At 40.2% G+C, this 22,715-nt stretch overlaps 1 protein-coding gene across 1 annotated transcript in view; it reads left to right on the forward strand.

Annotated features, from left to right (window-relative positions):
• Nucleotides 1-17,062: 17,062 nt before the first annotated feature.
• The window catches only part of LOC111217899 (VPS10 domain-containing receptor SorCS3-like), a 234,281-nt gene continuing 228,628 nt past the window's right edge, over nucleotides 17,063-22,715 (forward strand). Inside the window, exon 1 of the mRNA XM_022739921.1 lies at nucleotides 17,063-17,752. Within this exon, the coding sequence (XP_022595642.1) occupies nucleotides 17,063-17,752 (690 nt within the window). The remainder of the gene's footprint in view (nucleotides 17,753-22,715) is intronic.

Here is a 22,715-nt window from a genome sequence, read left to right on the forward strand (position 1 = left end):
TGATGGGATGTTTCCATAGATAACAACACAACAGAATGGGTTTATTTTTTACCAGTACTGGAGAGTGAGAATGGGAATCACTAACTCAAGAAAGCTGCGGAACAAAACTGTTTTCTTTTCTCTTTCATCTTGATCAGACCGCAATGTGCTTAACTCTCTGTAATCAATAATATAGAACAGCTTTCCTGATTACAAACAACTGAGGATGTGCACACTTACTCCTTCTCTATCTGATGATGATGTCTTTCAGAGATTTGTGGTATGCTGTATAAAGCCTCTTGCACTTAAAATTTCAATCCATCGAAATAGTGCACAAAATCAATTTATTTCTAATTTAAAGAAAATCACCTCAAATTGTTATCTCCAAACTGAATTATTCAATTTTTATTGTTTGGTCATTTCATTTAATAAATCAGCTATGTGCAGACATCATTTAGCGAGAGAAACTTCAAACACATCTTCACTCATGGCTGACGTATTTTGCTTTGGTGGAACAAGATTGAAACAGTGATTATATTATACTCCATGAATTACAATGAGCTACAGCTACAGACAGTCTGTGTTGTGTGTGTCTGAGTGTAAGTGTGGCCCAAATTAAAGAGTTAATTAAGCCAAGCTGCCAAATAGTTTCATATCTAGGACATAAAGTCTGCAGCTCTGCCACTGCCCACTTATAAAATAACAGTTTTATTTAGAAAATGCTTTTGGATGCCTCCTGTAACAGCTAAATAGTCTCCATAAAACTGAGCATCTGTGTTACCAGACTGTGCACTCTATCATACAACTATTGTTCATCACAACAGAAGTTATAGACATAAGAATGGCTTCTGTCTTTTCTTTCTTCCTTTTTCTTTTATTATTATTTGCAGCATTTCATGGAGCCGGCTTGTAACTCACTCACAAGCTCAAACACCACAGTTAGCAGACTTTTTCTCAGGTCTGTTCATGAGGGCATCTGAGGGTAAATGATTTCAATTACCTTCAGGTGCGTAGTTCAATCACATAGAAATGTAATATATGACATATATTTCCCTATATCAAGATTGATGTTGCCCTATATGTCACCTATCAGGGGATATATTATTTTCACATATATACATCCTTATATGAAAATATAAGTTTATAACATATAGGAAATACCCATAGTAAATTTTATACATATTCAAATACCTGTATGATACATTTTTGTATGGTAAAACATGTTGCGACCATTTTTGTCAACAATATATATTTAACTTATATACGCAAGTTTATTAAAAAAAAGAACATAGGCTACATATAAAAATTCTATTTTCTAAAATTATATAAATGATTATATAAATGAATGAGAAATTTCTTATTCTTTTCTTATTCGTTTTAAACATGTCTATCTTCCCATTCTTTTGGACCCTACTATATATAATATCAACATATATTGAAAGGCTCTGGGATGGATATTTATTCATTTAACATGTGTCTACAATATAACCATACATACATAACAGTCCAACACGTCCTCCAATCCAAATACGACCCAGAGGAGTGATTCCTTATATAGAGCCGCTACCGGCAGCAGGAGCAACAGGAGTGTCTCGGAAATAGTGCCACTAGGGCGGCATGCCTACGGAACCTCGGTTGTCATGGTTACCATAACAAACATGCGACCGTACTGAGAGCGGCATACCGAGCTTTGCCGTGGTTACTATAATAACGGTAGTAGCTTGGTTAGGTTGAGCCACAAAAACTACTTGGTTAGGTTTAGGAAAATATCATGATTTGGGTTCAAATAAGTAGGCTTCTTCCTCTACATCATATGACCTTTGTTGTCATAGTTACAATAATAATAATAAGAAGAATAAGAATAAGAATGAACAGCCATGGATAATATAAACAATATAAACTTCTGGTTTCACATGGGAATCCAACACTGATCTCTGGTGTCATATTCCTGTGTTTTGCTGTCTCATCCATCCATCCACCCCAACCTCCTCCTAACGCAGAACTTGTCGCTCATTACACTACATCACCACACCTTTCTCTTTGCTCCTGTCATAATTACTACGACCACTAGATGTCAGCTAACAACAAAACGTAACTATAGGTCATAATAAGCTGCTGCACAAACGACCTGTCTGCATGTTTTTCACAGGACAGTCTCAAACATACATATTTGTATGGGCTAGACATGGCGTATATGTCAATATATGAAATTGTTCCAATTTATAATAGGTTTCATATACAATCGTATATAAATGTTTTATGTATATATGTATCCCATACATGGAAATTCAATATAGGTACATATGTCACATTTGCCTGTGGGAAAATAAAAGAATGAAATGAACATAAAATGAATAAAATAAAAAGTAAAATATAGAAAGCTCTAAATACAATTGATACAACCTTCTTGGCACTGTTTTGAGATGCTGAAAATGCCAAAATACTGTGTGAAATCCCAGAACACAAGCACAGGATATGTCTCATGAGCTAGAAAACAGCCCATGGTAACACTTTAAGCAGAGCATGCACCTGTGGCTGGGGAATTATGTAGATACATATTGTATATTTATATGGATATAGAGCAGAATACGATCTTTTTATATAATGCATGCCAAATAATGGGATAGGGCTATAAGCATTTATTTTTCATAGGAATTAAATCTGTTAAAAACTACAAGTCCTGACAATTAACAAGTTGTATACTCGACTAAATCTTCCCTTTACTTTTTGAAGTGTGAAGTGTTTTGAAGTGTTTTCATGGAAACGCTGTGTTTTCTCAGCTTGTGTCCTCACTTTTTCCTCACCTTGTTTACAGGTGCCTGGTTTGGAAATAAAAAAGAGGAAATATTTAAGAAAAAAAAAGAAAAAAAAACTGAGCCGTTCAGGCAGTCACAGATAGAATCAAACAGAAAGAAAGTGGTCGGACTGTCTACACCAGAAATAGGAATGTGTCATTTTGAATTGGCGGAGACGTCCTGTTTTCTTTGTGATATAACATAGAGCTTGAAGGAATGCCAGAGCAGGAAGGAAAGACTTTCTTCTACAGCCGTCTGACAAACATCCACTTCTATTTGCATAGCACTGTTATTAGATCACTTCTCCCTCACAGCTCCAGGATCAGCTGGTCATGTTACTGTTACAGTCATATCAACAGTCATAGTGACAGGTCAGACTGTGTTGGTATAAACATGCGCTAATATGTACTAATAAAAATGTATTAATCAGAGGTAACTTTGCCACAAACATTGTCTTATAAGTTGAATTCCTATGACTTCCTCAAAAAAGTAGATGTGTGTTTCCTGGCTTTGAGAAATGTAAAATAGGCCATGTGAAACAATCAGGGCTATAACTTGCAGCCTGAGTTAAGTACGGCTAGTAAGAGTGATCAGAAGTTAAAAGACAAAAGCGGGAATGGAATGAATGAAAAAAATGTGAGCTTGAATTTGAAATGATTAGCTCTGCAAATATCCTAAAATATCTCTCTTATTAATTAAAACATTTTACTTCAAGAACTAGTTAAATTATTCAGTCAGGAGAGACTAGTTTGAGAACATAAGTCATTGTTGATTAAGGAGACTCCATCTGCGGTCAGTATGTGACCAGGAGCTGGAGGCATTATGCTATGTGTGTACTTATTTTGACTGACAAAAGACTTTGTGAGAAGTGATTGGCTTTAGGTAAGAGAACGGATTGGTGGTGTTAGGCTTAAGTTAAACAGGAATAAGTTATTCTAGATTTTAAAGGTCTCATATTGTATAAAGGTAGATGTCCATGTCCTTTTTTTGTATTATAAAGCATGTCTAGGTTCTATATTAATACTGTGAAAGTATCAAAGCGCTCAGTCTACAGAAATGCACACAGCCTGTATTCAGAAACTGAGCCTTAAAACAGCCGTCAGGACTTCTGGAATTTTGTTGTTTATGTCACAACAAAGCTCTCACCACTCTCAGCCACGACCCATGACCCTGCCCCACCCGCCTGGACCACCATCAAACCTTGCAGGATTTGGTTTCTATGAGTGTTTTCCTGAAATCTGCTATATATTCATTCAATCACCCAGAAAAGAGTCAGCCAATGAGAAGAGAGGGGTTAAGATCCTTTCCTCTGATTGGTTCACCAACCTGTTGTTACTAAAGCTCCACAGAGAATCCTGAGAGAGGAGATGTAAAACTACATTGAGATGGTTTTTGGTACTTAGAATCATAAATATACTGTCTTATCTGATTAAACACTTCAAATAAAACACTGTAAAAGTGTAAAGTATGGGACCTTTAAAACCACAAGATAATAAAGGAATTTGGGAAATAAGCCAGGAGGTTTGCCATAGCAGAAATAATGAATGAAGGAGTCAGGGAGAATGTTTGAAGTTGTCTTCCTGATTAACTGTCGCTAAGGTCCATTAGCATTATATTTTCCATCAATGCTCATAGAGAAAACTTCCTACTTGTCCCAAGTGATCTGAGGTCTGCTTCAGCACATCAATGCAAGCAGACTTGTTCAAGGATACTTCAGTGAGGATGAGGCAAGTATTGCTGACAAAGTGGTTCAAATCGGACTTCTCTGATTTCCTGATAGCACACTGCTAGCTTTGTCACCACATACTTTTCACTTCTTCACGAAACGTTACCACACTGAACACATCACAGGACATGATTCTCGAGATGGTGACTAACTCATAAAATGTATCACACACAAGAAAAGAACTATGATAAAGTTCAAAGTCTTGCCCCAGAGTTCCTCTCTCCAGCACCAAACACATCCCTGAAGTATGGTTAAATAATGCATCCACAAAGAGAAGCTGGTTACCTGAAATGCCCTGCCAGGATTCAGCAAAGCTGGCCGTTTGGGAGACCGGCTGCCTACTGAGGACCCTGAGGTGTGAAGATGGATATCCTTATCCACTGATAGGGGAACAAACCTGCCACTGGCAAGCACAGCTGTGACAGCGACAAGGCACTGACTCAGCCATTGGAGGATCCAGTAGCTGCCTGAACTGTCAGTCTCTATTTAGAATTGAAGCAGTAATCGATACAGCAACCATTCACCCTGCCCCTCTTGCTGTCTGTGATTAAATGGAAGGCTTAACATCTACAGAAGCTGGAATAGATATATATTTACGCTGCTGATATACTTTTAAGTCCTTGCATCCATACTCATTAACAAATTCATTGCAATGCTGCCCCTGTGCCGCAACAATTAGTCACTTAAAACAACACTGTGCAGGGGTACATTTATCACCTGTGCTCCTCTTGAAGAAAAAATAACACACAAAAGCATTGCAAGTAATTAGGCTGCCAGATGTGATAGTGCAAAGAAGTAATTAGCGGTAGTCTGATCAAGTGATAAGTAATCAAGGGAGAGACACAATGTGAAGTATTTAAGTGATTTCGGATAAGAGAAATAACTCTATATGCTCAGCTGGATGTTCAAAGATGAGGAAGCTGCATTGGCTTTCACTTTTACCCTCATATTCACTGATTAGATTTGAATGTGCACAAAGTGACCATTACAGTCGAACATGTTTTTTTTAAGAAAGCTGTACATGTGATAATTGTTAGTGCCTATAAATCCATATTGCAATGTTATGAGCTAAGTTCAACAAACATGGCGAATGAACTGACATAGCCCCCTTTTTAACTACTTTGCCTTTGGTCTTGGTTCTGCAGACAGCTCTCGCAAAAGCTGCTTGCTACGTTTAATGAGTAACTACCTGTAGTCTTTTTCAATCAGTCGGAAATGAAAGCAGCATTTGTATTCTGCAGTGCAATGTTGGTCACAAGTGTGCATTGTGAAATGAAAGTCGAGTAAATGATGTCTCTTCCCCTTCACATTAAATCGCCATTACTTTCATTCTGTAGTCTGCTGATTTATGTAGGTGTACTGAAGGGATGAAAACTAATAGTAGTGCTGTTTTTGGTCATAGATATATGATTTCTCTTTCCAACTTATGCCATATGAAGTTGTTATGTTAAATGTGTTAGTTAACTTTTGCCTATTTACACATCCAGCAGACAAGCAGCAACATTTAGTTCTGTTGGTTGTTCTGGCCACCTGACAAATTCATTCACTCTCCTGTTTAGCTCCAGTTTGATCTCTCCCAAGTCTTGAGAAAAATATCTCTGGGTCTTTCCGGAAGCTAACTCTGTGTTCACCAGCCAGTTGCTGACTTTTTCGGTCTGTCTCTTGGTGCTGGGTAGGTAGCATAGAGTGGGTTTATCAGGGCGTTTTGATTGTAAATGGGCAGGTAAGAGTGGTGATAGTGAAGTAAATTGGTAAAGTTGTGGGCCCTAAAACCAAAACCATAGCCGAAAGACATGAAAACACTTTGTAGAGGTGGCCACTTTCATTCTGTAAATAGACATTTGCTCCATTGTTAATAAAAAAAAAATGACTAATGTGGCTTTAAAGTAGTGCAATGCATTGTCAAGGGTTTTAAATAGAGCTTTTATGTGCTTCAGTGGAAAAAAATAAGCTTGAATCATAAAAATACACATCCATAATAATGCATGTGAAGCAGAGCTGAATGCAAGCTGTTACACTTTTACTCCCATTTATTCTCCCAGTAATTCTAAGATTTGTTGAAGCAATACAAGTCCATGCAGTGTTACATGGCATCAAACATTCTCAATTCTCCAGTTTATCACTGATGTTCATAAAAGACTCTTCAGACATCTGTGACACAATAAAGCTTGGTGAGAAAGTGAATGATTAGTATGCAAAGAAATATCCGGTCCTTAAAGCACGTGCTGGAACATATTGCCATCACCATCTATGGTTAATCTGAGGCTCATTCAGAAATCCAAAGTTAATAGATGGAACAAAGTTGCTATGATTTATTTCCACACAGTCAGAATTCAATGGAGCTGGTAAGTGTGTGTAGCATAACTGATGGCTGTTGATGGGTTGCTAGGTTACAGGCATAAAAAGGTAAATAAGGCAGAGTGACACTTACAAAGATGCCATAGGAGCCCAAGCTCAAGCGATACTGGCACTCATTAGAACACCTGTTAGCTAATCACAGTCCGAGGTTGGAAGTCACTCTGCTATAATTAATATCATTGTATTACAAAGGCTAAGAGAAACTTTCATAATTGGAAAAATATTTGTGTTAATTAAGGCATCTTACTTTAGTCACACCAGAAACTTACAGTTTATCACATTTTGGCAATGGCACAGAATTTAAAAGATGAAGATTTAGAGGCAAAAGCAAGTCATGAATACGGACCACGAAACACAACATATTGCACCTATGAATTCATGAATATGTCATTCTAATTCAGATCTTTTTTGTTGGCAGTAAATCCACCACAAAGCTGTATATGAAGACAGAAAAGAGCTATCAAGTTTTCTCTTCAATCCCCATGGCTGAACCCTGTCCTCTACGCTTAATACTTACTGTACCTAATGACTCCCACAGCAACTTGACTAATTATATTTGTACGGCAGTGAATGGAGCCGGGGCCCTATAGAAGCATATGTCAATCCGTGACCTACTATCAAAGGGAAAGGTCAATTACAGTTGTGTGTCCAAGGACTCTCTATCATAGCGTGACCTTTCAGCTTGATGTGCCAAGACACCCACAAGAGCCTCATCCAAATGTCACATGTTTCCTGACAGTGCTTGATTCCCCCAGGCTTTGGAGTATTTACTGTGTCCCCTGTCTGTATTGATTCAGTGTATGTGAGCTCCTAGTGATGAAATCACACAATTAGTACCAAGGCTATATATATATATATATATATATATATATATATATACATGTTTTGTAAGTGAGACACAAGCTATAGAATAGTTCTTTAATAATTTGTCTCTCCAGGTGAACACCCTGGTTTATTTAAGAACTTTATATATACACAATTCAGTTTTTTTTATAATTATGATGAAGTTCATTTGACCAACAAACATTTGTCACAACGAACCCTGGATGGGTACACTNTATATATATATACATGTTTTGTAAGTGAGACACAAGCTATAGAATAGTTCTTTAATAATTTGTCTCTCCAGGTGAACACCCTGGTTTATTTAAGAACTTTATATATACACAATTCAGTTTTTTTTATAATTATGATGAAGTTCATTTGACCAACAAACATTTGTCACAACGAACCCTGGATGGGTACACTGCTGTTATCAGCCATTTTCTAAGAGTTGTCATCGTGTTCTTCAAGACAGTCCAGAAAAATTAATGTTTGTTCAAACACTTTAATTGGCCTCTATGCAGTGAGATGTGGGGGTGGCATTCTCTAGAGGATCTGCTAAAAGGTTAGTGTGCAATGATAGTAACAATAAAAATAATAATGATTATTATTATTATGATATGGGGGCTGGAGCCAGTCCCAGCTGACACTAGGTGAGAGATGTGGAACACCCTAGACGGGTCGCCAGTCTATCAAAGGTCTGACATATAGAGACAAACAACCATTCACACTCACATTCACGCCTTGTCTATCAGTCTCCCTGTGTGTCTGTTCTTGTGTGTGTGTTGCTGGGGGTGGCCATCCTCCCTGCACCTCACCTGCTCCACTCAGCCCCTCCTCCTGCACATCCGCTCTGCAGTGGTTAAACTCCAGTTCTCCAGTCACTAATCACTAAGATTGTTCAGTCTACTTGTGTGGTATTGTACGTCAAGGCCTCCCAGTGTTTTCTGCCTCCTTGTGTTTTTGCATTTGGACTAAAACACTCCTGTGCGTCAGGATCACACCCCTTCCCTCCTGTCTGCTGCTCATCTTCAGCCCAGACCTTCCCTCATCAACAGATTCCCCACTCGGCCACTCATCGCCTGCCTGTCTCTCATTCATCTCTCCTGTCCTGCCTTCCCATCAATGGATTCGCCGCCCTGCCGCTCATTGCCTAGCCACCCCTCATTCATCTCCCAGCCTTCACCTTCACCTGCTCTGCCACCATTCCTTTTACAATAAATCCAGTTCAACTCACTCACTTGAGTCAGTGTTCTTGTTGTGGGTCCACTAAACAGTCGGCGGTTATAACAGTTGTTTTATTTTTTTAGCACAGGTATGAGGACTTCGTCTTTACAGTAATGGATATAATTTTACATTGAAGTACATATAATGTACTCATTTAGATCATTTTAGTTTGATAGCCTACAGCTTGTGTACCCTATGTCTTCTGTTGCATCCAAATGGAACTTAAAATTGTTCGTGTCATGAACTTCAGTGAGTGTCGTGTGTTCAGAACATCAAAATAAACAACAGGATGAGAGAAGCTGAAGATCTAGACTGAAAAGAAGAAATGTTTCTTATTTACCTTGGAGGCTATAGCAGTATACAGGAGTTGATTATCAAAGCATTTGCATGAAGCTGTGCACACACCTACGTACAGCAAAGATGGTTATTTTCCTTTTTACCTTAAGCAGTCCTGAGGGAGGCTAACGCACAATGAAAGTCAGTCTGGATTCCTGTGAAATATCTCCCCTTAATACACACGTATTGTCTTTATGAGATCATGTTCTGGAATAAATCATCATTCTTCAAAGCTACTAAGCATCATTTACTCAACATAAAGGAGACTTCAATTTGCACCTCTTTGAACCTCAACTGATTGAGTCATTGACTTTCAGAGCTCTTTGTTGATTTTGCTAGAAGCAGTTTTGAATGTTTTTTTGACATGCTGACTAGGCTGACGTGTGTTTTGCTTGGAAGTTTGTGGGGAAGCGACAATTTACCAGGAAGACTAATTCACACCAGCTGGCTCATCAATTATCATGCAGATAATATATTTGTAAGACAATATGAGACATTCTGCGAGCTGGAGTGATTTATGGTTGTAAAATGCTGATGTTTTTTGAGAGGAAGGAAGTCTAAAAAAAAAAAGTATTTTAAGATTATACTCTGAGGTACCTTTAAACAGGCATTACGTTTATAGTATTCTGTTGCGTTTTCAAATTCTACTTTAGAGACTTAAGAGACTCTGATAAAATATTCCAAACTCAAGGTACACTTGCTAGCTTTATCAGGAGCGTTAAAAAATATATCCTGACCTTCTTCAGCAAATGGAGTTTTCTGTCAGAAGTACAGGACATGATAACAGGGGTTCATATATGGAGGCTGAGGTTGTAAACCTCTGTCTTTGTCAAAGACTGTTCTGGCCTCAGAAATGAATGTCCTCATTGAGCTTCCTCCAACTCCTCGTTGATGACCTTTGATCCCCCTTTGACCCCAGTCAATGCTCTTACTGGTTTTGGTCTGATGTTCAGTAAATGCTTCTGGTGCTCTTTCAGCCTCTTGTCCAGAGTTCTTGCCATACCCCCTCTCTTTATGGGGCCCTGCCTCTAGAGAGTGTACCAGCAGAGATCTTAAGCTGTTGGATGGCTTGTGGTCAGTACTAAGACCTTGTGGGTTGAACTTTCTGTTCTAAAAGTCTAGTCTAGTCTAGTCTAGCCTGTCCCACTGGGATGTTTCATTTGGTCCCTACTGAATTAGCAGTGTCTGTTTTGGTCTTGAGTCAGGGCCAGATTCACATGATCTATTCCTTGGCCTTGTTAATCTAGAGAACCCTGCTTGGTTCTTCTTTACTAGAACGCTGGCCGTAGTTTGAAGAAGGTTTTAAAGCAGCTGTTTGAACTTCATGCTGAGAAATAAAATATACAGAAAAAAGAGACTTCAACAATAACAAAAATGCAAATTATCAAACCACAGACCTGTCAGTGCCAGAAAGTGACTTTGAAAGTTTTTCTTTTCAACAGGATTTTTAGTCTAAGTGATCAGTATTTTTCATCTACATCTTCTATGTATATAAAATAGCCACAAATTCTTCCATCACATGAAGTTATTGGAAAATATGACATTCACAGCTGAAGTTCTTCTTATCTGAGTTTTTTATGGAATAATGTAATATAATGTGATATTTTATACTTTAGTAGTATAAAGTATTACATTATGAAGTGTTCTGCTGAAGGACAGAGGGCAGGGTCGGGTACAGACCAGTACACCTGATTCAGGGAGGAATTAAGTGTCTTGCTCACGTACACTTCCTCCTGTTAAAGCGTGGTCTCCAAGCACCAGGCCACCCTCTAGCTCCATATACTGTTGAGATACATGTACACTTAAGTTACAGTATGTCTCAGATATGAAATGTACCTTATACATCTCCATTTCGGTGCTGTGCTCCTCCCAAGTTACAATATACATCTTACTTGAATGTGGATTGATTTGAGGAATTCCATCTGATTTATTGTTAAAAGGGATTAATAATTTCCACTCCATTAGTAAGCCATGGCAATTGATGAATGTCGGCATCACAAAAGATGAGAAGTTTCATTCACTTTCATTAAAATCTCATTACATGTCTCACTCTGAAATAATTCAGTCCTGGCTTACAAGCCCTGTCTCCATGTTGATCTGAGGTGCTTAGAGTTTTTCTTGGGTGGTGGCATGCTTAGTCCTATTGGGGCAAAGAGAGTAGAGGGCATGGCCTAGTACAGGACAGTGGTTCCCAGTGGCTTGGGACCCATTAAAACATTGGTCACGAACTTTTGTCAGCCCAAGATCTCTGACCTTGGCCTTGGTGAAATGCAAGACCTACCTTTTGAAGCGCAGACTGTAGATTGTAGTTCTACTTCTACTTGAGGTCTATTATTTAGGGTGATTGTATTTAAAATTCCTCTTTTTTAAGGATGGTGACCAGGCTAACTTAAATATATCCATTTTACCATACATATAAGCTTTTGGAGAAACTTGTCAAGAAGCAGGTAACTGACTATCATTAACAACAACACACTATTTCTAGTATTGTTAATAACTCTCTTATTCCTTTATTTGCTGATGATACAGTCTTTTATGTCACTGATGAAATCACTTCAGGATAGTTTTCTTATACCTTCTTATACCTATTCTTGTACCTTGGTGGCAAAGCACAGCACACTGTCTTCTTCTTACGTCAGAGTAAAGGCCCCTATATCCAACACATCCTTTTGCTTGTTGTCATTCCAGTCTGCTGCTGCTAATCATTGGAATTTATTACAAAAAACACTAAAATTGGATAAATGTATCTCTCTCACTGCTTTTAATGTCATTCTTTAACGTTACTTGTAAATGTTTCACTTGTTTGATTTGATTAGTCATTCTTGTTTATTTGCTGTTTGCGTCTCTCTGCTCTCTGTGCTCACACATACAATATTTTAATACAAATTAATTCTCAATAAAGCTGTTCTGATTTACATGTTTTTTAAAATTCAGACTTTTCACCAAATGCATGAGTTAAAGACAAAGAGTGCGCTCTTTGCTTTTTCGGCTATATGTGCTTATAAACTGATCCCTCAGAGAGAAAGATAGAAGCACACAATATTTTTCTTATTTCGTCTCTCACACTCGATCTGGGTAACAAACTGCTGCTCCGCCTCTCTGCCACTCACTGAACAGATTAGAGAGGGCATTACTGGTGACTCTCTTCTTGGATACAGAAAGTTACTACATTTGTTGGCAAGTTGGCAACACTGCAGGCTGGAAATACCTCCCTAACAGAAACTGTTTATACCAAGCCATTTTGAAAGAGCGTCAGCCAATGGGGAAACTCCAACTCAGTCATGTAGCATTTGGCTGACCAATGGTGGAACTATGATCACTCAACTCTATCACTCAGTCAGGCAGGCTTAGACATTCGTGATTATAGAGCTGGCCCTGCTGTTGCTGTCCAGTCCTATAATCTGGTCACACTTGCAGTGAGCAGATTATATGTAGTGCCATTGTTAACTGCTATATTTATCCACTGAAGTTTCATGCAACTTACCATTACCAACATCTACCATTAAAGCAGCGGTGTAATGTGTGCTAACAAAATTCTCAGTCTGTACAATTAAGCTAAGTGCAGTTCTATGTCCCATGTTATGCCGCATCACTTTTCACTATGCCATCAGAACGCAGTGTGACTGAATCCTGTCTGCGAGTGCTTTGTAGTTCGGCTCATAGCTACAGACAGCCAGTCGGAGGCAGTGTGTTAGGTGTCTGTCAGTCAGGCAGCTCCTGTACTTTGATTTGATTATTTTCATCTGTGAAAATGTCATTTTTCAGAGGTGAGTGGATCTAAAGTAGACACTCGTGCACATGCAGTGAGGAGATGAAACTTCTCTCTGCTGACAAGTTCCAGAAAGTCACTGTCACTTGATCTGGTTTTAACACTTGTCGATCCACATCCTCTGACAGTGACTCAATCCTCGATGTCACTATTGCAGGGCCAAGTGCTACACCACAAAGTGCAGTTTTGATGCTGGCTTTGATGTTTCAGTAGTGCCCTTATTTTGAACAGGTGGTTTTGTGAAAAGTGATTGCTAGGCCTTCAACTAGGATTTCAGCTTGTCAACTGTCCCATCATGGCTTGTGCTCTTTGGTGGGTAGCTGTCTTTGAATTTCTGGTAGTTGGTGTTGTGGTGCCGCTCCACATATCCTCTCTTAGACAGTACTTGTGTTTGGTGGCACAACATACATACCCTCTTGTCTTTCACCAAGGTAAAAAGAAATGAGTCCTGTCATTCTGGATGGAAATTGTTCCTATTGCCTTCTTTTGTGGAGCCTCCGCCATGCTTTTCTATTGACGTTTGCGACAGTTAATGTATAGTCATGAATGGTAATTTTAATACAACAACTGCTACACTGGAAAAATTACAACAGCTGGCTCGTGAGAGAGAGAGGCACTTGAAAAACTTAAGATTGATCAGGTATGATGTATTTGTGTATTTATTTGTCTGTTATTTCCTGGAGCTACAGGGAAAGTCTCAAAGATCTATGAGTCAATTGCCAGTCCACGGGTTGGCGATCATGGTATTAAAGGAAAAGTTTGTTATTTTTGGGGGAAAAAAAATGTATTCACTTCTTCACAGATAAGATGATTGATACAACTCTCACATCTAACATTAATGTAACTTATGTAGCTAGAAGCAGAAACTGATTAGCTTAGCTTAGCATAAAAGACTGTAAACAGGGGGAAACAGCTAGCCTGGCTCTGTCCAAAAGTAATAAAGTCCGCCTTCCACCGCCTTTATGGGCAACTATTAAACATTTGTTTCGTTTGTATTGGAGCCTGTAATCTATTTTATGATTTTGAACTGTCGCATAGAATTCATACAGGCTATATTTAACTTCCTTTGCACTAGCCTATATCCTTACTGCACCTCTTTTTTTAACTTTCTGCATAATAATAATAATAAAAAAAAACACATTTATACAGCTGAATGACATTTCTCTTATATCACATTGTTTAAGTGGAAAAACAGATGCACACTGTTTTTTTCACGGCTTTTTAAAGTAATCTCAGTCTGTGATTCTATAGATGTAGCTTTACAGTAATGTGGAGATGATTGGGGCCTGGGGATGGATGGATGGGAGGAGGTTGTTCTGAAAAAGAATAGCTTAAAACAGTTCATTTAAAAGGGAAAGGGGCATGAACTGGTTAATTTTTTGGGACTATGAACTTAGTTCAAAATTCAAACTTGTGAACTATATGAACACAAACTAGTTCATTTTAATCTGTGTGAACTGAACTTTGAGCTAGTTCTTGTGAAGTGGGGGGTGGTGGTGGTGGGGGTTCAGTAACATTTTCTTTGGCACCAGTAACTGTAGCTTAATGCTAAGCTAATATAATGGGTTTCTGGCCGTAGCTTCATATTCAGCATACAAAGGTGATCAATCTTCTCATCTAACTTTCAGCAAAGACTTGAATGTGTGTTTTCCAAAATGTCAAACTAATCCTTTCAAATTAAACTACTGCACTCATGACATCACACAGTGACTCAACTAAATTGTGATTATTCCTTCACAGATTTATTTATTTGAATACATAGACCTAAAGAGCTAATCATTATTAATTTACAAAAAGAATATTAGAGGAAAGTCTGAATAATAAATAAATAAATAAAACTTTTGCGAAAAAATAGCCTAAATTTGCAGTGTAAAACGTTTTCTTCAGCTTTCCTATCCTATTAACCATATCATGACCCTTCAGTTTGATCTTATAAACTGACCCCCAGGATGGAAACAACAGGCCACAGACAACCAAGCCTTGTCAGTCACACCTTAAGTCCTTTTTAAATGGGGAGCTGTAAGGACTCCTGATTTCCACCCGACTAAGACACTTTGGGTTAAATGTATGTGTCTGCTCTTTGGAATAAAGAGGAATCAGATTACTCTGTACATGTTGCTGGACTCATTCTGATATTTCTACAAAAAACTGTGTGTCTTGTTGCTCTGCAGCTGCAGTTGGAAATCCACAAAACTGTCTGTTTCACACTGATAGGACTGGAAATTTGTTGAAATTCAGACAGAGTCCCCTTGAGTATTCCCTGATGGGTAATTTATAGGCAGTCAAGTTGATAGACAAGGACACAACATGCTAGATGGCTAATGAATAACCCTGCTGCACTTAAGCACACACAGTCAAACACGTACTCATGCATGGAACCACTTTCGCTCTCTCTCTCTCTCTCTCTCTCTCTCTCTCTCTCTCTCTGTCTCACGCTCACAAAAACAGCGTTTCCTGCTTTAATATCACATTCCTTCCGCGCACCAAGTCCTTGAAGCACAGAGCGCGGCAACACAGTATCCCAGACCCCCACCCCCCCACCCCCACTCCGTTCCCTCCTCTCCCATCGCCTCCCGCTCTCTCTCATGTGTCTCTAGGCGCTGCCTTATTTTCCCCCTGGGAGTGGTGCAACTCCCTGCCAATTCTTCCCAATCCATCAGTGAGTGTTCTGCCCCCCGGGTTTTTTTCCCCCATACCGTAAGACTAACCTGGACTCCTCGCCAGGAGGAAGCTGCGTCTGCTTCATTCTTCACATTACGTTGAATTTGGTATGAGAGGGAGAGATTGGAAGCCTGTATTTACACCACAGTGACAGAAGCGACAGATAACTGACCAGTGGAGGCTGCTGGTTTCTGGTCCGAGCTGTAAAGGCCTATCAGTAAATAAAGAATATTTTACGGGACCAAGTTGTTATTGTTATTAATAGTATTATTATTTCTTTATTATCATTAGATCAGGGTGTGCTCAACCAGGTGTGATACCTTACTGAAAAATGTGTTGCGCTCAGCCTGATTGAGCCATCTGAAGCACCTGGTTGGCTTGCTGCCAAAATCCCATGTGACTCTGTGGTTATGCCTTTTTTTGTAAATAGGAATATAAGCAATTTTTTTTGTTGTAGTTTGGTGGGCTAGCTGTCAGCGGGTTTAGTGGACAGGATTAAATGCCCATAGCAAAAATGTATATTGAATAGGCTGTATAAATAATAAAGTAAAATCAAAATATCAAAATTTGACTTTGTAGGCCAATAGGCTACATTTCATTTTAACGGCCTCACATAAATAAGCTATTTTATTGTTATTTATTAGGACCAAAACTAAATCTTGCCAAGTCTATTCTATTGTGTTTGTAAATTGCAAATACAGTAAGTGGTTAAGTTTTGCTGCTGTAGATAACATGCTTAAACCCGTTTTAAACCCTCTGCCTCTTTTTTTAAAATTATTATTATTATTATTGTTTTTTACATTGTTATTAAGTCAATGGATCATTTCAACATAGAAAACTCACGAGGTAAATCTAGAGTTAACCCACTAGCCTGTAACGAAATTACACAGATAAATATAATATGTAAGAAATATAAAGTCGAAAGGCTTTATTAACTGTCGGTTTTTGATATGATATGTGTTGTACACAGACTACAGCCGCGATCTAAACTTCAGAGAGAACGGGAGGAAACTCAGCACCACGGACAGCTTCTCTCTCTCTCTCGCTCTCTCTCTCTCACTCTCTCTCTCTCTCTCTCTCTCTCTCTCTCTCTCTCTCCCTGTCTGTCTCTCTCGCTCTCGCTCTCTCCCTCTCTCTCTCTCTTCCGGGCGCACACTCGGCAGCTGGCTGCGATACAGCTCCTCCCTCCTGTGTGGTGGCTTTCCCGACCAAAGATCCTTGGACGTGAACAGTTTCGTTGAAGAGCACCCCCTCCCTCCCTCCCCCCCAAACAACCAGACGGACAATCGAGGCGCCAGTTATTCCATATCGACCTGAGAGAAGGGAGTTAAGGTGTCGGATAAGGTCTCTAACGGTCCTTTTTACCCCCCCCCCAAATCTCTGTCAGCGATGGAGACTTGGGCTGGCTTCTGCCCAGGTTTGCACTTATCTCTGGGTATCTGGGTGATGATAGCCGCTCTTACCCTGCAAAATGCCAAGGCGGAGATAACTTGCGCATCTTGCCCGTCGCCAGTTCAACTTCACCTGGAGAAATTACAGCTGGGGATGCGCACTGACCCGACAGAGGAACCGAGCACCCTAAAAAGCATCCGAGTAGAGTTTAAGGAACTCGGGTTTACCGACCAAAATACTGGAGTGGACGACGACCACGAGACAGGCTTTTTTGTCGAGGATGTCCCCCTGTTCCCCCAAGATGTCAGTTTGGATGGAGTTACTACAAAGGAAGATACACCAGGGTCCAGCGAAGAAAGTCACCGCGGCAGTGTTAAAAGGGAAAGGGAGCCCGAGATGGGTGAGGATGCTGCGCTCCGGAGAGCGAAGAGAAGCGGTCCTGAGTTTACCGAGTTCAGCGAGAGCAGATGGACCGGCCGGACTGGCGTGGATGCGGGCGCTCCGGAGAGTCGGGGCTCGTTGTTAGACGGACTGAAGCAGGGCAGGTCCGACTTCAGATGGAACAGGGACGAAGGGAAAGGAAATACCCGGCAGGATGATCCCAAGCTCACCAGCAACACTTTCGCTCTGACGGGGGACTCTGCACACAACCACGCGGTGGTCTACTGGTCTGGACAAAACAGCAGCGTAAGTAACCATGCGTTATGATTATATCTTTTTTTTTTCTTCCTCTGCATTATTCAGCCGCTTTTCAGGATTCCACATTTCAGATGAAGTCTTTGCTGAGAGTGTGGTATTTTCAGCAGCTGGGTGAACTCCGTGACGCACAGAGCAGAGACTTGGTGCTCTGTCGTGCCGCTGAGTTGTGGTTCACTGTTAACAGGTGCACTGGAAGCTACAGATGCGCACCGACGCACACTGCTCCCTAAATGCCGGACTTGAGCAGCTTTTGTGAACTGGATTCGACCGCGACCTTTGACTCTCTCACCAATTACGCATGAAAATCCCCCTTTTTTTCCCTCAGTTCTAGCATTTCTTCTACTGCCAGCGCGCGCTCTGAGACTACGAGTTTAATATTTAGTTTGTCGTGATTTATAGTGTTAGTGTGAAAAATATTTATGATTTATTTGCACCGAATTGGAGATATGCTAATGCATGATTCATTCCTCCTCACTGATGGAAGATTTTTCATCCAAATTAATTGACTGGGGAGGGAGGGAGTCATAAATTATTGCTCAATCTCCGATAAGACCTTAAATTCTTTAGATTATGAATTTCTCCTCTCTTTGCCTCTTCGTGCTGTTCCTGAATTTTTGAATTGGCTAAACTTAGCAGCCTCAAAAGACCGAATTAACTGGGGTTTACTGACTGTTTAGGACCTTTAGGATTTTTTTTTTTAAACTTAAGGGGTGACAGACACTGTTGTGTGGTGCTGTTTTTATATTGCACATAAAAAAAGGTGCCAGTCCTGGATGCATTACCACAGACTTTCCAAAGGGGGGTGTTCAGTGTTTGGAGGTTCAGTCTTAACCCATCTGCATTATCACCAGGGAGGAGCCGTGTACCTCCCTGAAACAATGGAGCCTATAATGACAAGGACTCAAGGATATAATGCTGCACTAAATTGTAGATATTGTGACAAAACTGATATAAAATAGTTGAAGGAAAAGATCAGTTTTTTTTTTTTTTGTGATTTCAGAACATTTGGTAATTTCTGAAACAACCACAGCACCTCCAAAACTACTTAAAGAATACTAGACGCACAGTTTAAGACTCAGTGACAGTATTAAAATCAGAATTGAATAGGTCCTCTTGCTCTGTGTGTAGGAGGGCAACATGCAGGATCACAACATTACTGTACAGGTCAAAGAGAGGGCAATATGCTGCCATAGCATGTGTAGATCTAAACAGCAGTCAGCAGTTCACATTAACACTTATTCGCCTCTAAAAGGACACAGACCACATTCAAGCCCATTCTGCACAGGGAATGGATGAATTTCCTGCTCCTCTTACACAAGAGGGCCCTCATAGGAAGATAATAATGAGACAAAATGAATCAAAGTCATTTACACAACCATGTAAGCTCACAGGGTGCCGATGGGCTCTTCTTTGTGGTTTCACAAGCTTAATTTGTTGTTGTGGCTGCCCCACTCGCTTTATTCCATTTGAACAAAAAAAAAAGAAAAATCCCACATATTCAGTCTTGTCTGAGCTGATTATGACACGGTGCGTGAACTTGTTTTTTAACCCGCAGTGAAGACTGTGGCGCTGTGAGTTGAACATATTTGTGTGTGTGTGTGTGTGTGTGTAACTGCGTGAGTGTGCAGTGGATAGAGAGAGGGTGAGGAGGTTATTGTGTGCCGCTGCCCCTCAGCTTTAAATCTTTAATAATTATCTTGACAACTGAGGCCTCTATTTCAAAGTCTTTTTTTTTTTCTTTCTTGGCAAAAAACAAAGGAAATCAGGCCTGGCCTCAAGAGCATCCTCAAGAGAGATCTCCTACTTAATCTTCAATGGCCGTTGGGGCTTGTTCTGGTGATGAATGGGGTGGTAGGACAGGCAGATTGAGCTTGCAGTCTTCTAACTTAACTGCAGCAGTAGTTAAGTTAGAGTAAGAGTAAGTGGCTGGCTAACAGGATGACTAGCTGGTTGGATGGATGACCAGCCTGGCTCGGTCACTTTAATCTTAACTGTCTATTTACTGGTTGTGTTTTAACTGTTCTATTCCAGTGGCGGGGGGGGGGGGGGGGGCAGCTGCTGCGCGGCGTGTCTTTGTCTTTTTCATGTTATGTCTGTCTTGACAAGGTCAGCAACTGAAAAAAATGATAATAAAATAAAATAGAACTTGTAACTTTATGGTTACATTTGACTAACTACCCTGTCTCTTATAAATAATGAGTTGTCTCTGAGGAGCAAAAGCAACAGAAGCATGATGTTGTTATTGTGCTACAAAGCCTCTCAGGAAGTCAGGGTGGCTGGTTGTACAAAGAATCTGGCAATAATACTGGGCGCCACTGTTTCCACCCCATCTCCCACCAACAGGCAATGTTAGTTTCTTTTAACCTTGAACACAATACTTCCTGAACCTTTGATGCTAGACGTCGCTATTTGGTTGATCATATCCCATTCATGTCCCATTCTTTTAACCTTGACTAGAATCTTTCCATAACCTTAACCAAGTAGTGTGTCCTTTAAACATGACTTTCTCTACCTTGACCAAGAAGTTCTTTTTAACCATGACCATGATCAGTACACTGCAGGCCGCGAGTGGCATGCTGTTTCCCACAGGCATTCAACATATGTTTCTGTTAACCATCACGTAAACTTTTCCTAACTTTGTTTGACCTTTACCACAGTCATTCTTGAACCTTAATCATGTGGTTTGTACTTTAAACATGGCAATGATTGTTCCATAACCTTGATCCAGTATTTACTTTAACCATGACCACAATGGTTTTTTTAGCCTTAACTGAATAGAAGTCTCTAGTTGGTCAAAATTGGACACCAAAGTACACTTCTTAGTTTACAGATGACAACCATCAAATAATAAATCATCTTTGACATGATGGTTTGCATCCCATTTCCTACCAACAGTCAACATAGGTTTCTTGTTACCCTGACCACAAACTTTTCCTAACCTTAACCAAATGGTTATTTTTTACCATGAACATATTCCACCCGAACCTTAACCATAAAGCTCTTAAGAACAGTCATTCCTTAACCTGGACCCAGTGGTTCTTTTAACCATAACCACAATCATTCTCTAACCTTAAGTAAGGTTCTCCCCAAGGTCAAAGTCAGACACTAGAGGACACTTCTTGACTGCATGACTTGACAGCATCATGTTTCCTAACTTCAGTCAACCTTGGTTTCTCGTAACTTTGAGCAAAGGGTTTCCCTTCATTTTGACCATGTAGATCCTCTTTTAACAATTGCCATGATCATTATCTGATCTTTAACCAAAGCTTTCAGGCTGTTGATTGCATCTTGTTCCCTCAAAGAGTCAACACTGGTTTCTGTTCACCATGACCACAGTCTTCCCATAACCTTGACCAAGCAGCTCTTCTTTTAAAATGACCACAGTTTTTTATCGGCTAAACCTGATCCAATGATGACTATGCGGGCGGTAGATCAGAAAATGCTCACATGACATCACATTGTTGTTAGTCACTTTAGGTTGGAGGACTTTCTGGCACTCTGACATTTTACTTTGGTAGACAATGACTGGTCTTGAGGGACTGTCAAACTGATTGGATGGATGGCCATTATGTGCCCTGCTCCGCTGACCTTTAGACAAGATACTGAGTCCCTATCTGCTCAACCACTGAAATTCATCTGGACTAAATGCCTAAAATATAAATGTAAATGAATCTCAGTAGACTGACTGGTATGCTGTTTGGTTGACTGGCCCCTGCATCGACAATAAATCCACAACCACTTTGGTCTAGAGGCTTTCTCTCAGTCTTATTTCAGCCAGATTGGTCGGCTGTGTCTTGTACCGCTACTACCTCTGGGAGGACTTGACGCTGCTGTGGGTTCCCCGGGGGGGAATGGTGTGTCCTCTGAGGCGTGTACACAAGGCTAATGCACTCTCACTGTCTCTCTCTGTACCTGTCCAACTTGCTCTCTCTGCCCCTACCTCTTGCTCTCTGTCTGTTGCTGTATGTGTCTTCATGTCTCTGCCTCAGGCTTATGCAGGTTATGTCGAAATCTTAACCTTAGATATTAACTGGGAATGCGGAGGTAGCAATGTTGAGACTGACTGTCATTTATCATATTCATGGGCATCATTCCATTGAAGCATCCCTACAGCAAAGTGACAAGTTTTTCCTCCTGAAGTATTTTTGATGCTCAGCGGTCATGAGCATAATGGCATTGTGACTGACAGCTTGAATACAAAATGGATAGCTTGAGCAGCGCCTCTTTTAGTGTGATCTTGAAACATTAATCTCTTCTAAGGGAACATTGAGATTTCCTTTCAACAGCATAATCGCAATGAATATGTTTCTTTAAGAAAACTGTGACCATAAATATCTGAATGTTTAGTGGCGCTCAGGACAGGGTGCGAGCTTTTCAGCTGACGAATGCCACATTTTTCACCCCTTGATGTTTTTTTCATCTACCGTGGCACATGGCGCTGTCTTTGTTGTTCTCCATCCACTGGGGGTGGGGTGGTTACAAAAATTAGCATAAAACAGTGGTCTTTAAAGTCTTGAGAACTCACGCAGAGGCAGGTCAGTCATATGTGGCAAGTCATCAATAGAGCTGACTGTGTGTTTGAAATTCCCAAATCCCTCTTGAGGAGTGGAGGAACACATGCAGACTCTCGTGGGTGGCATTTGGAGACAAAAATGTCACGCGCACACACACACACACACACACACGCACACACACGCACACACGCACACACACACACACACACACACACATACACACACATGTGCAGTCAAGAACATGACAAATACAATATATATGCATTTTTTTGCAGGATGGATTTTGAACAGGAATCATTTATCAACTTCTGTTTGGAAAGAATCTCAGCATGTCCTGCAAAAATTTTTGCAGTAGAACACTCAGCTGGCCTGACTGATATTTGCATGCTATGGTCATTATGCACCACCTATAGTGCAGAAAGAGCCCAGAGACCCAC

This window comes from Seriola dumerili, unplaced genomic scaffold, assembly GCF_002260705.1.
Source record: "Seriola dumerili isolate Sdu_G_001 unplaced genomic scaffold, Sdu_1.0 BDQW01000050.1, whole genome shotgun sequence".
In the NCBI taxonomy this organism is placed as follows: Eukaryota; Metazoa; Chordata; class Actinopteri; order Carangiformes; family Carangidae; genus Seriola; species Seriola dumerili.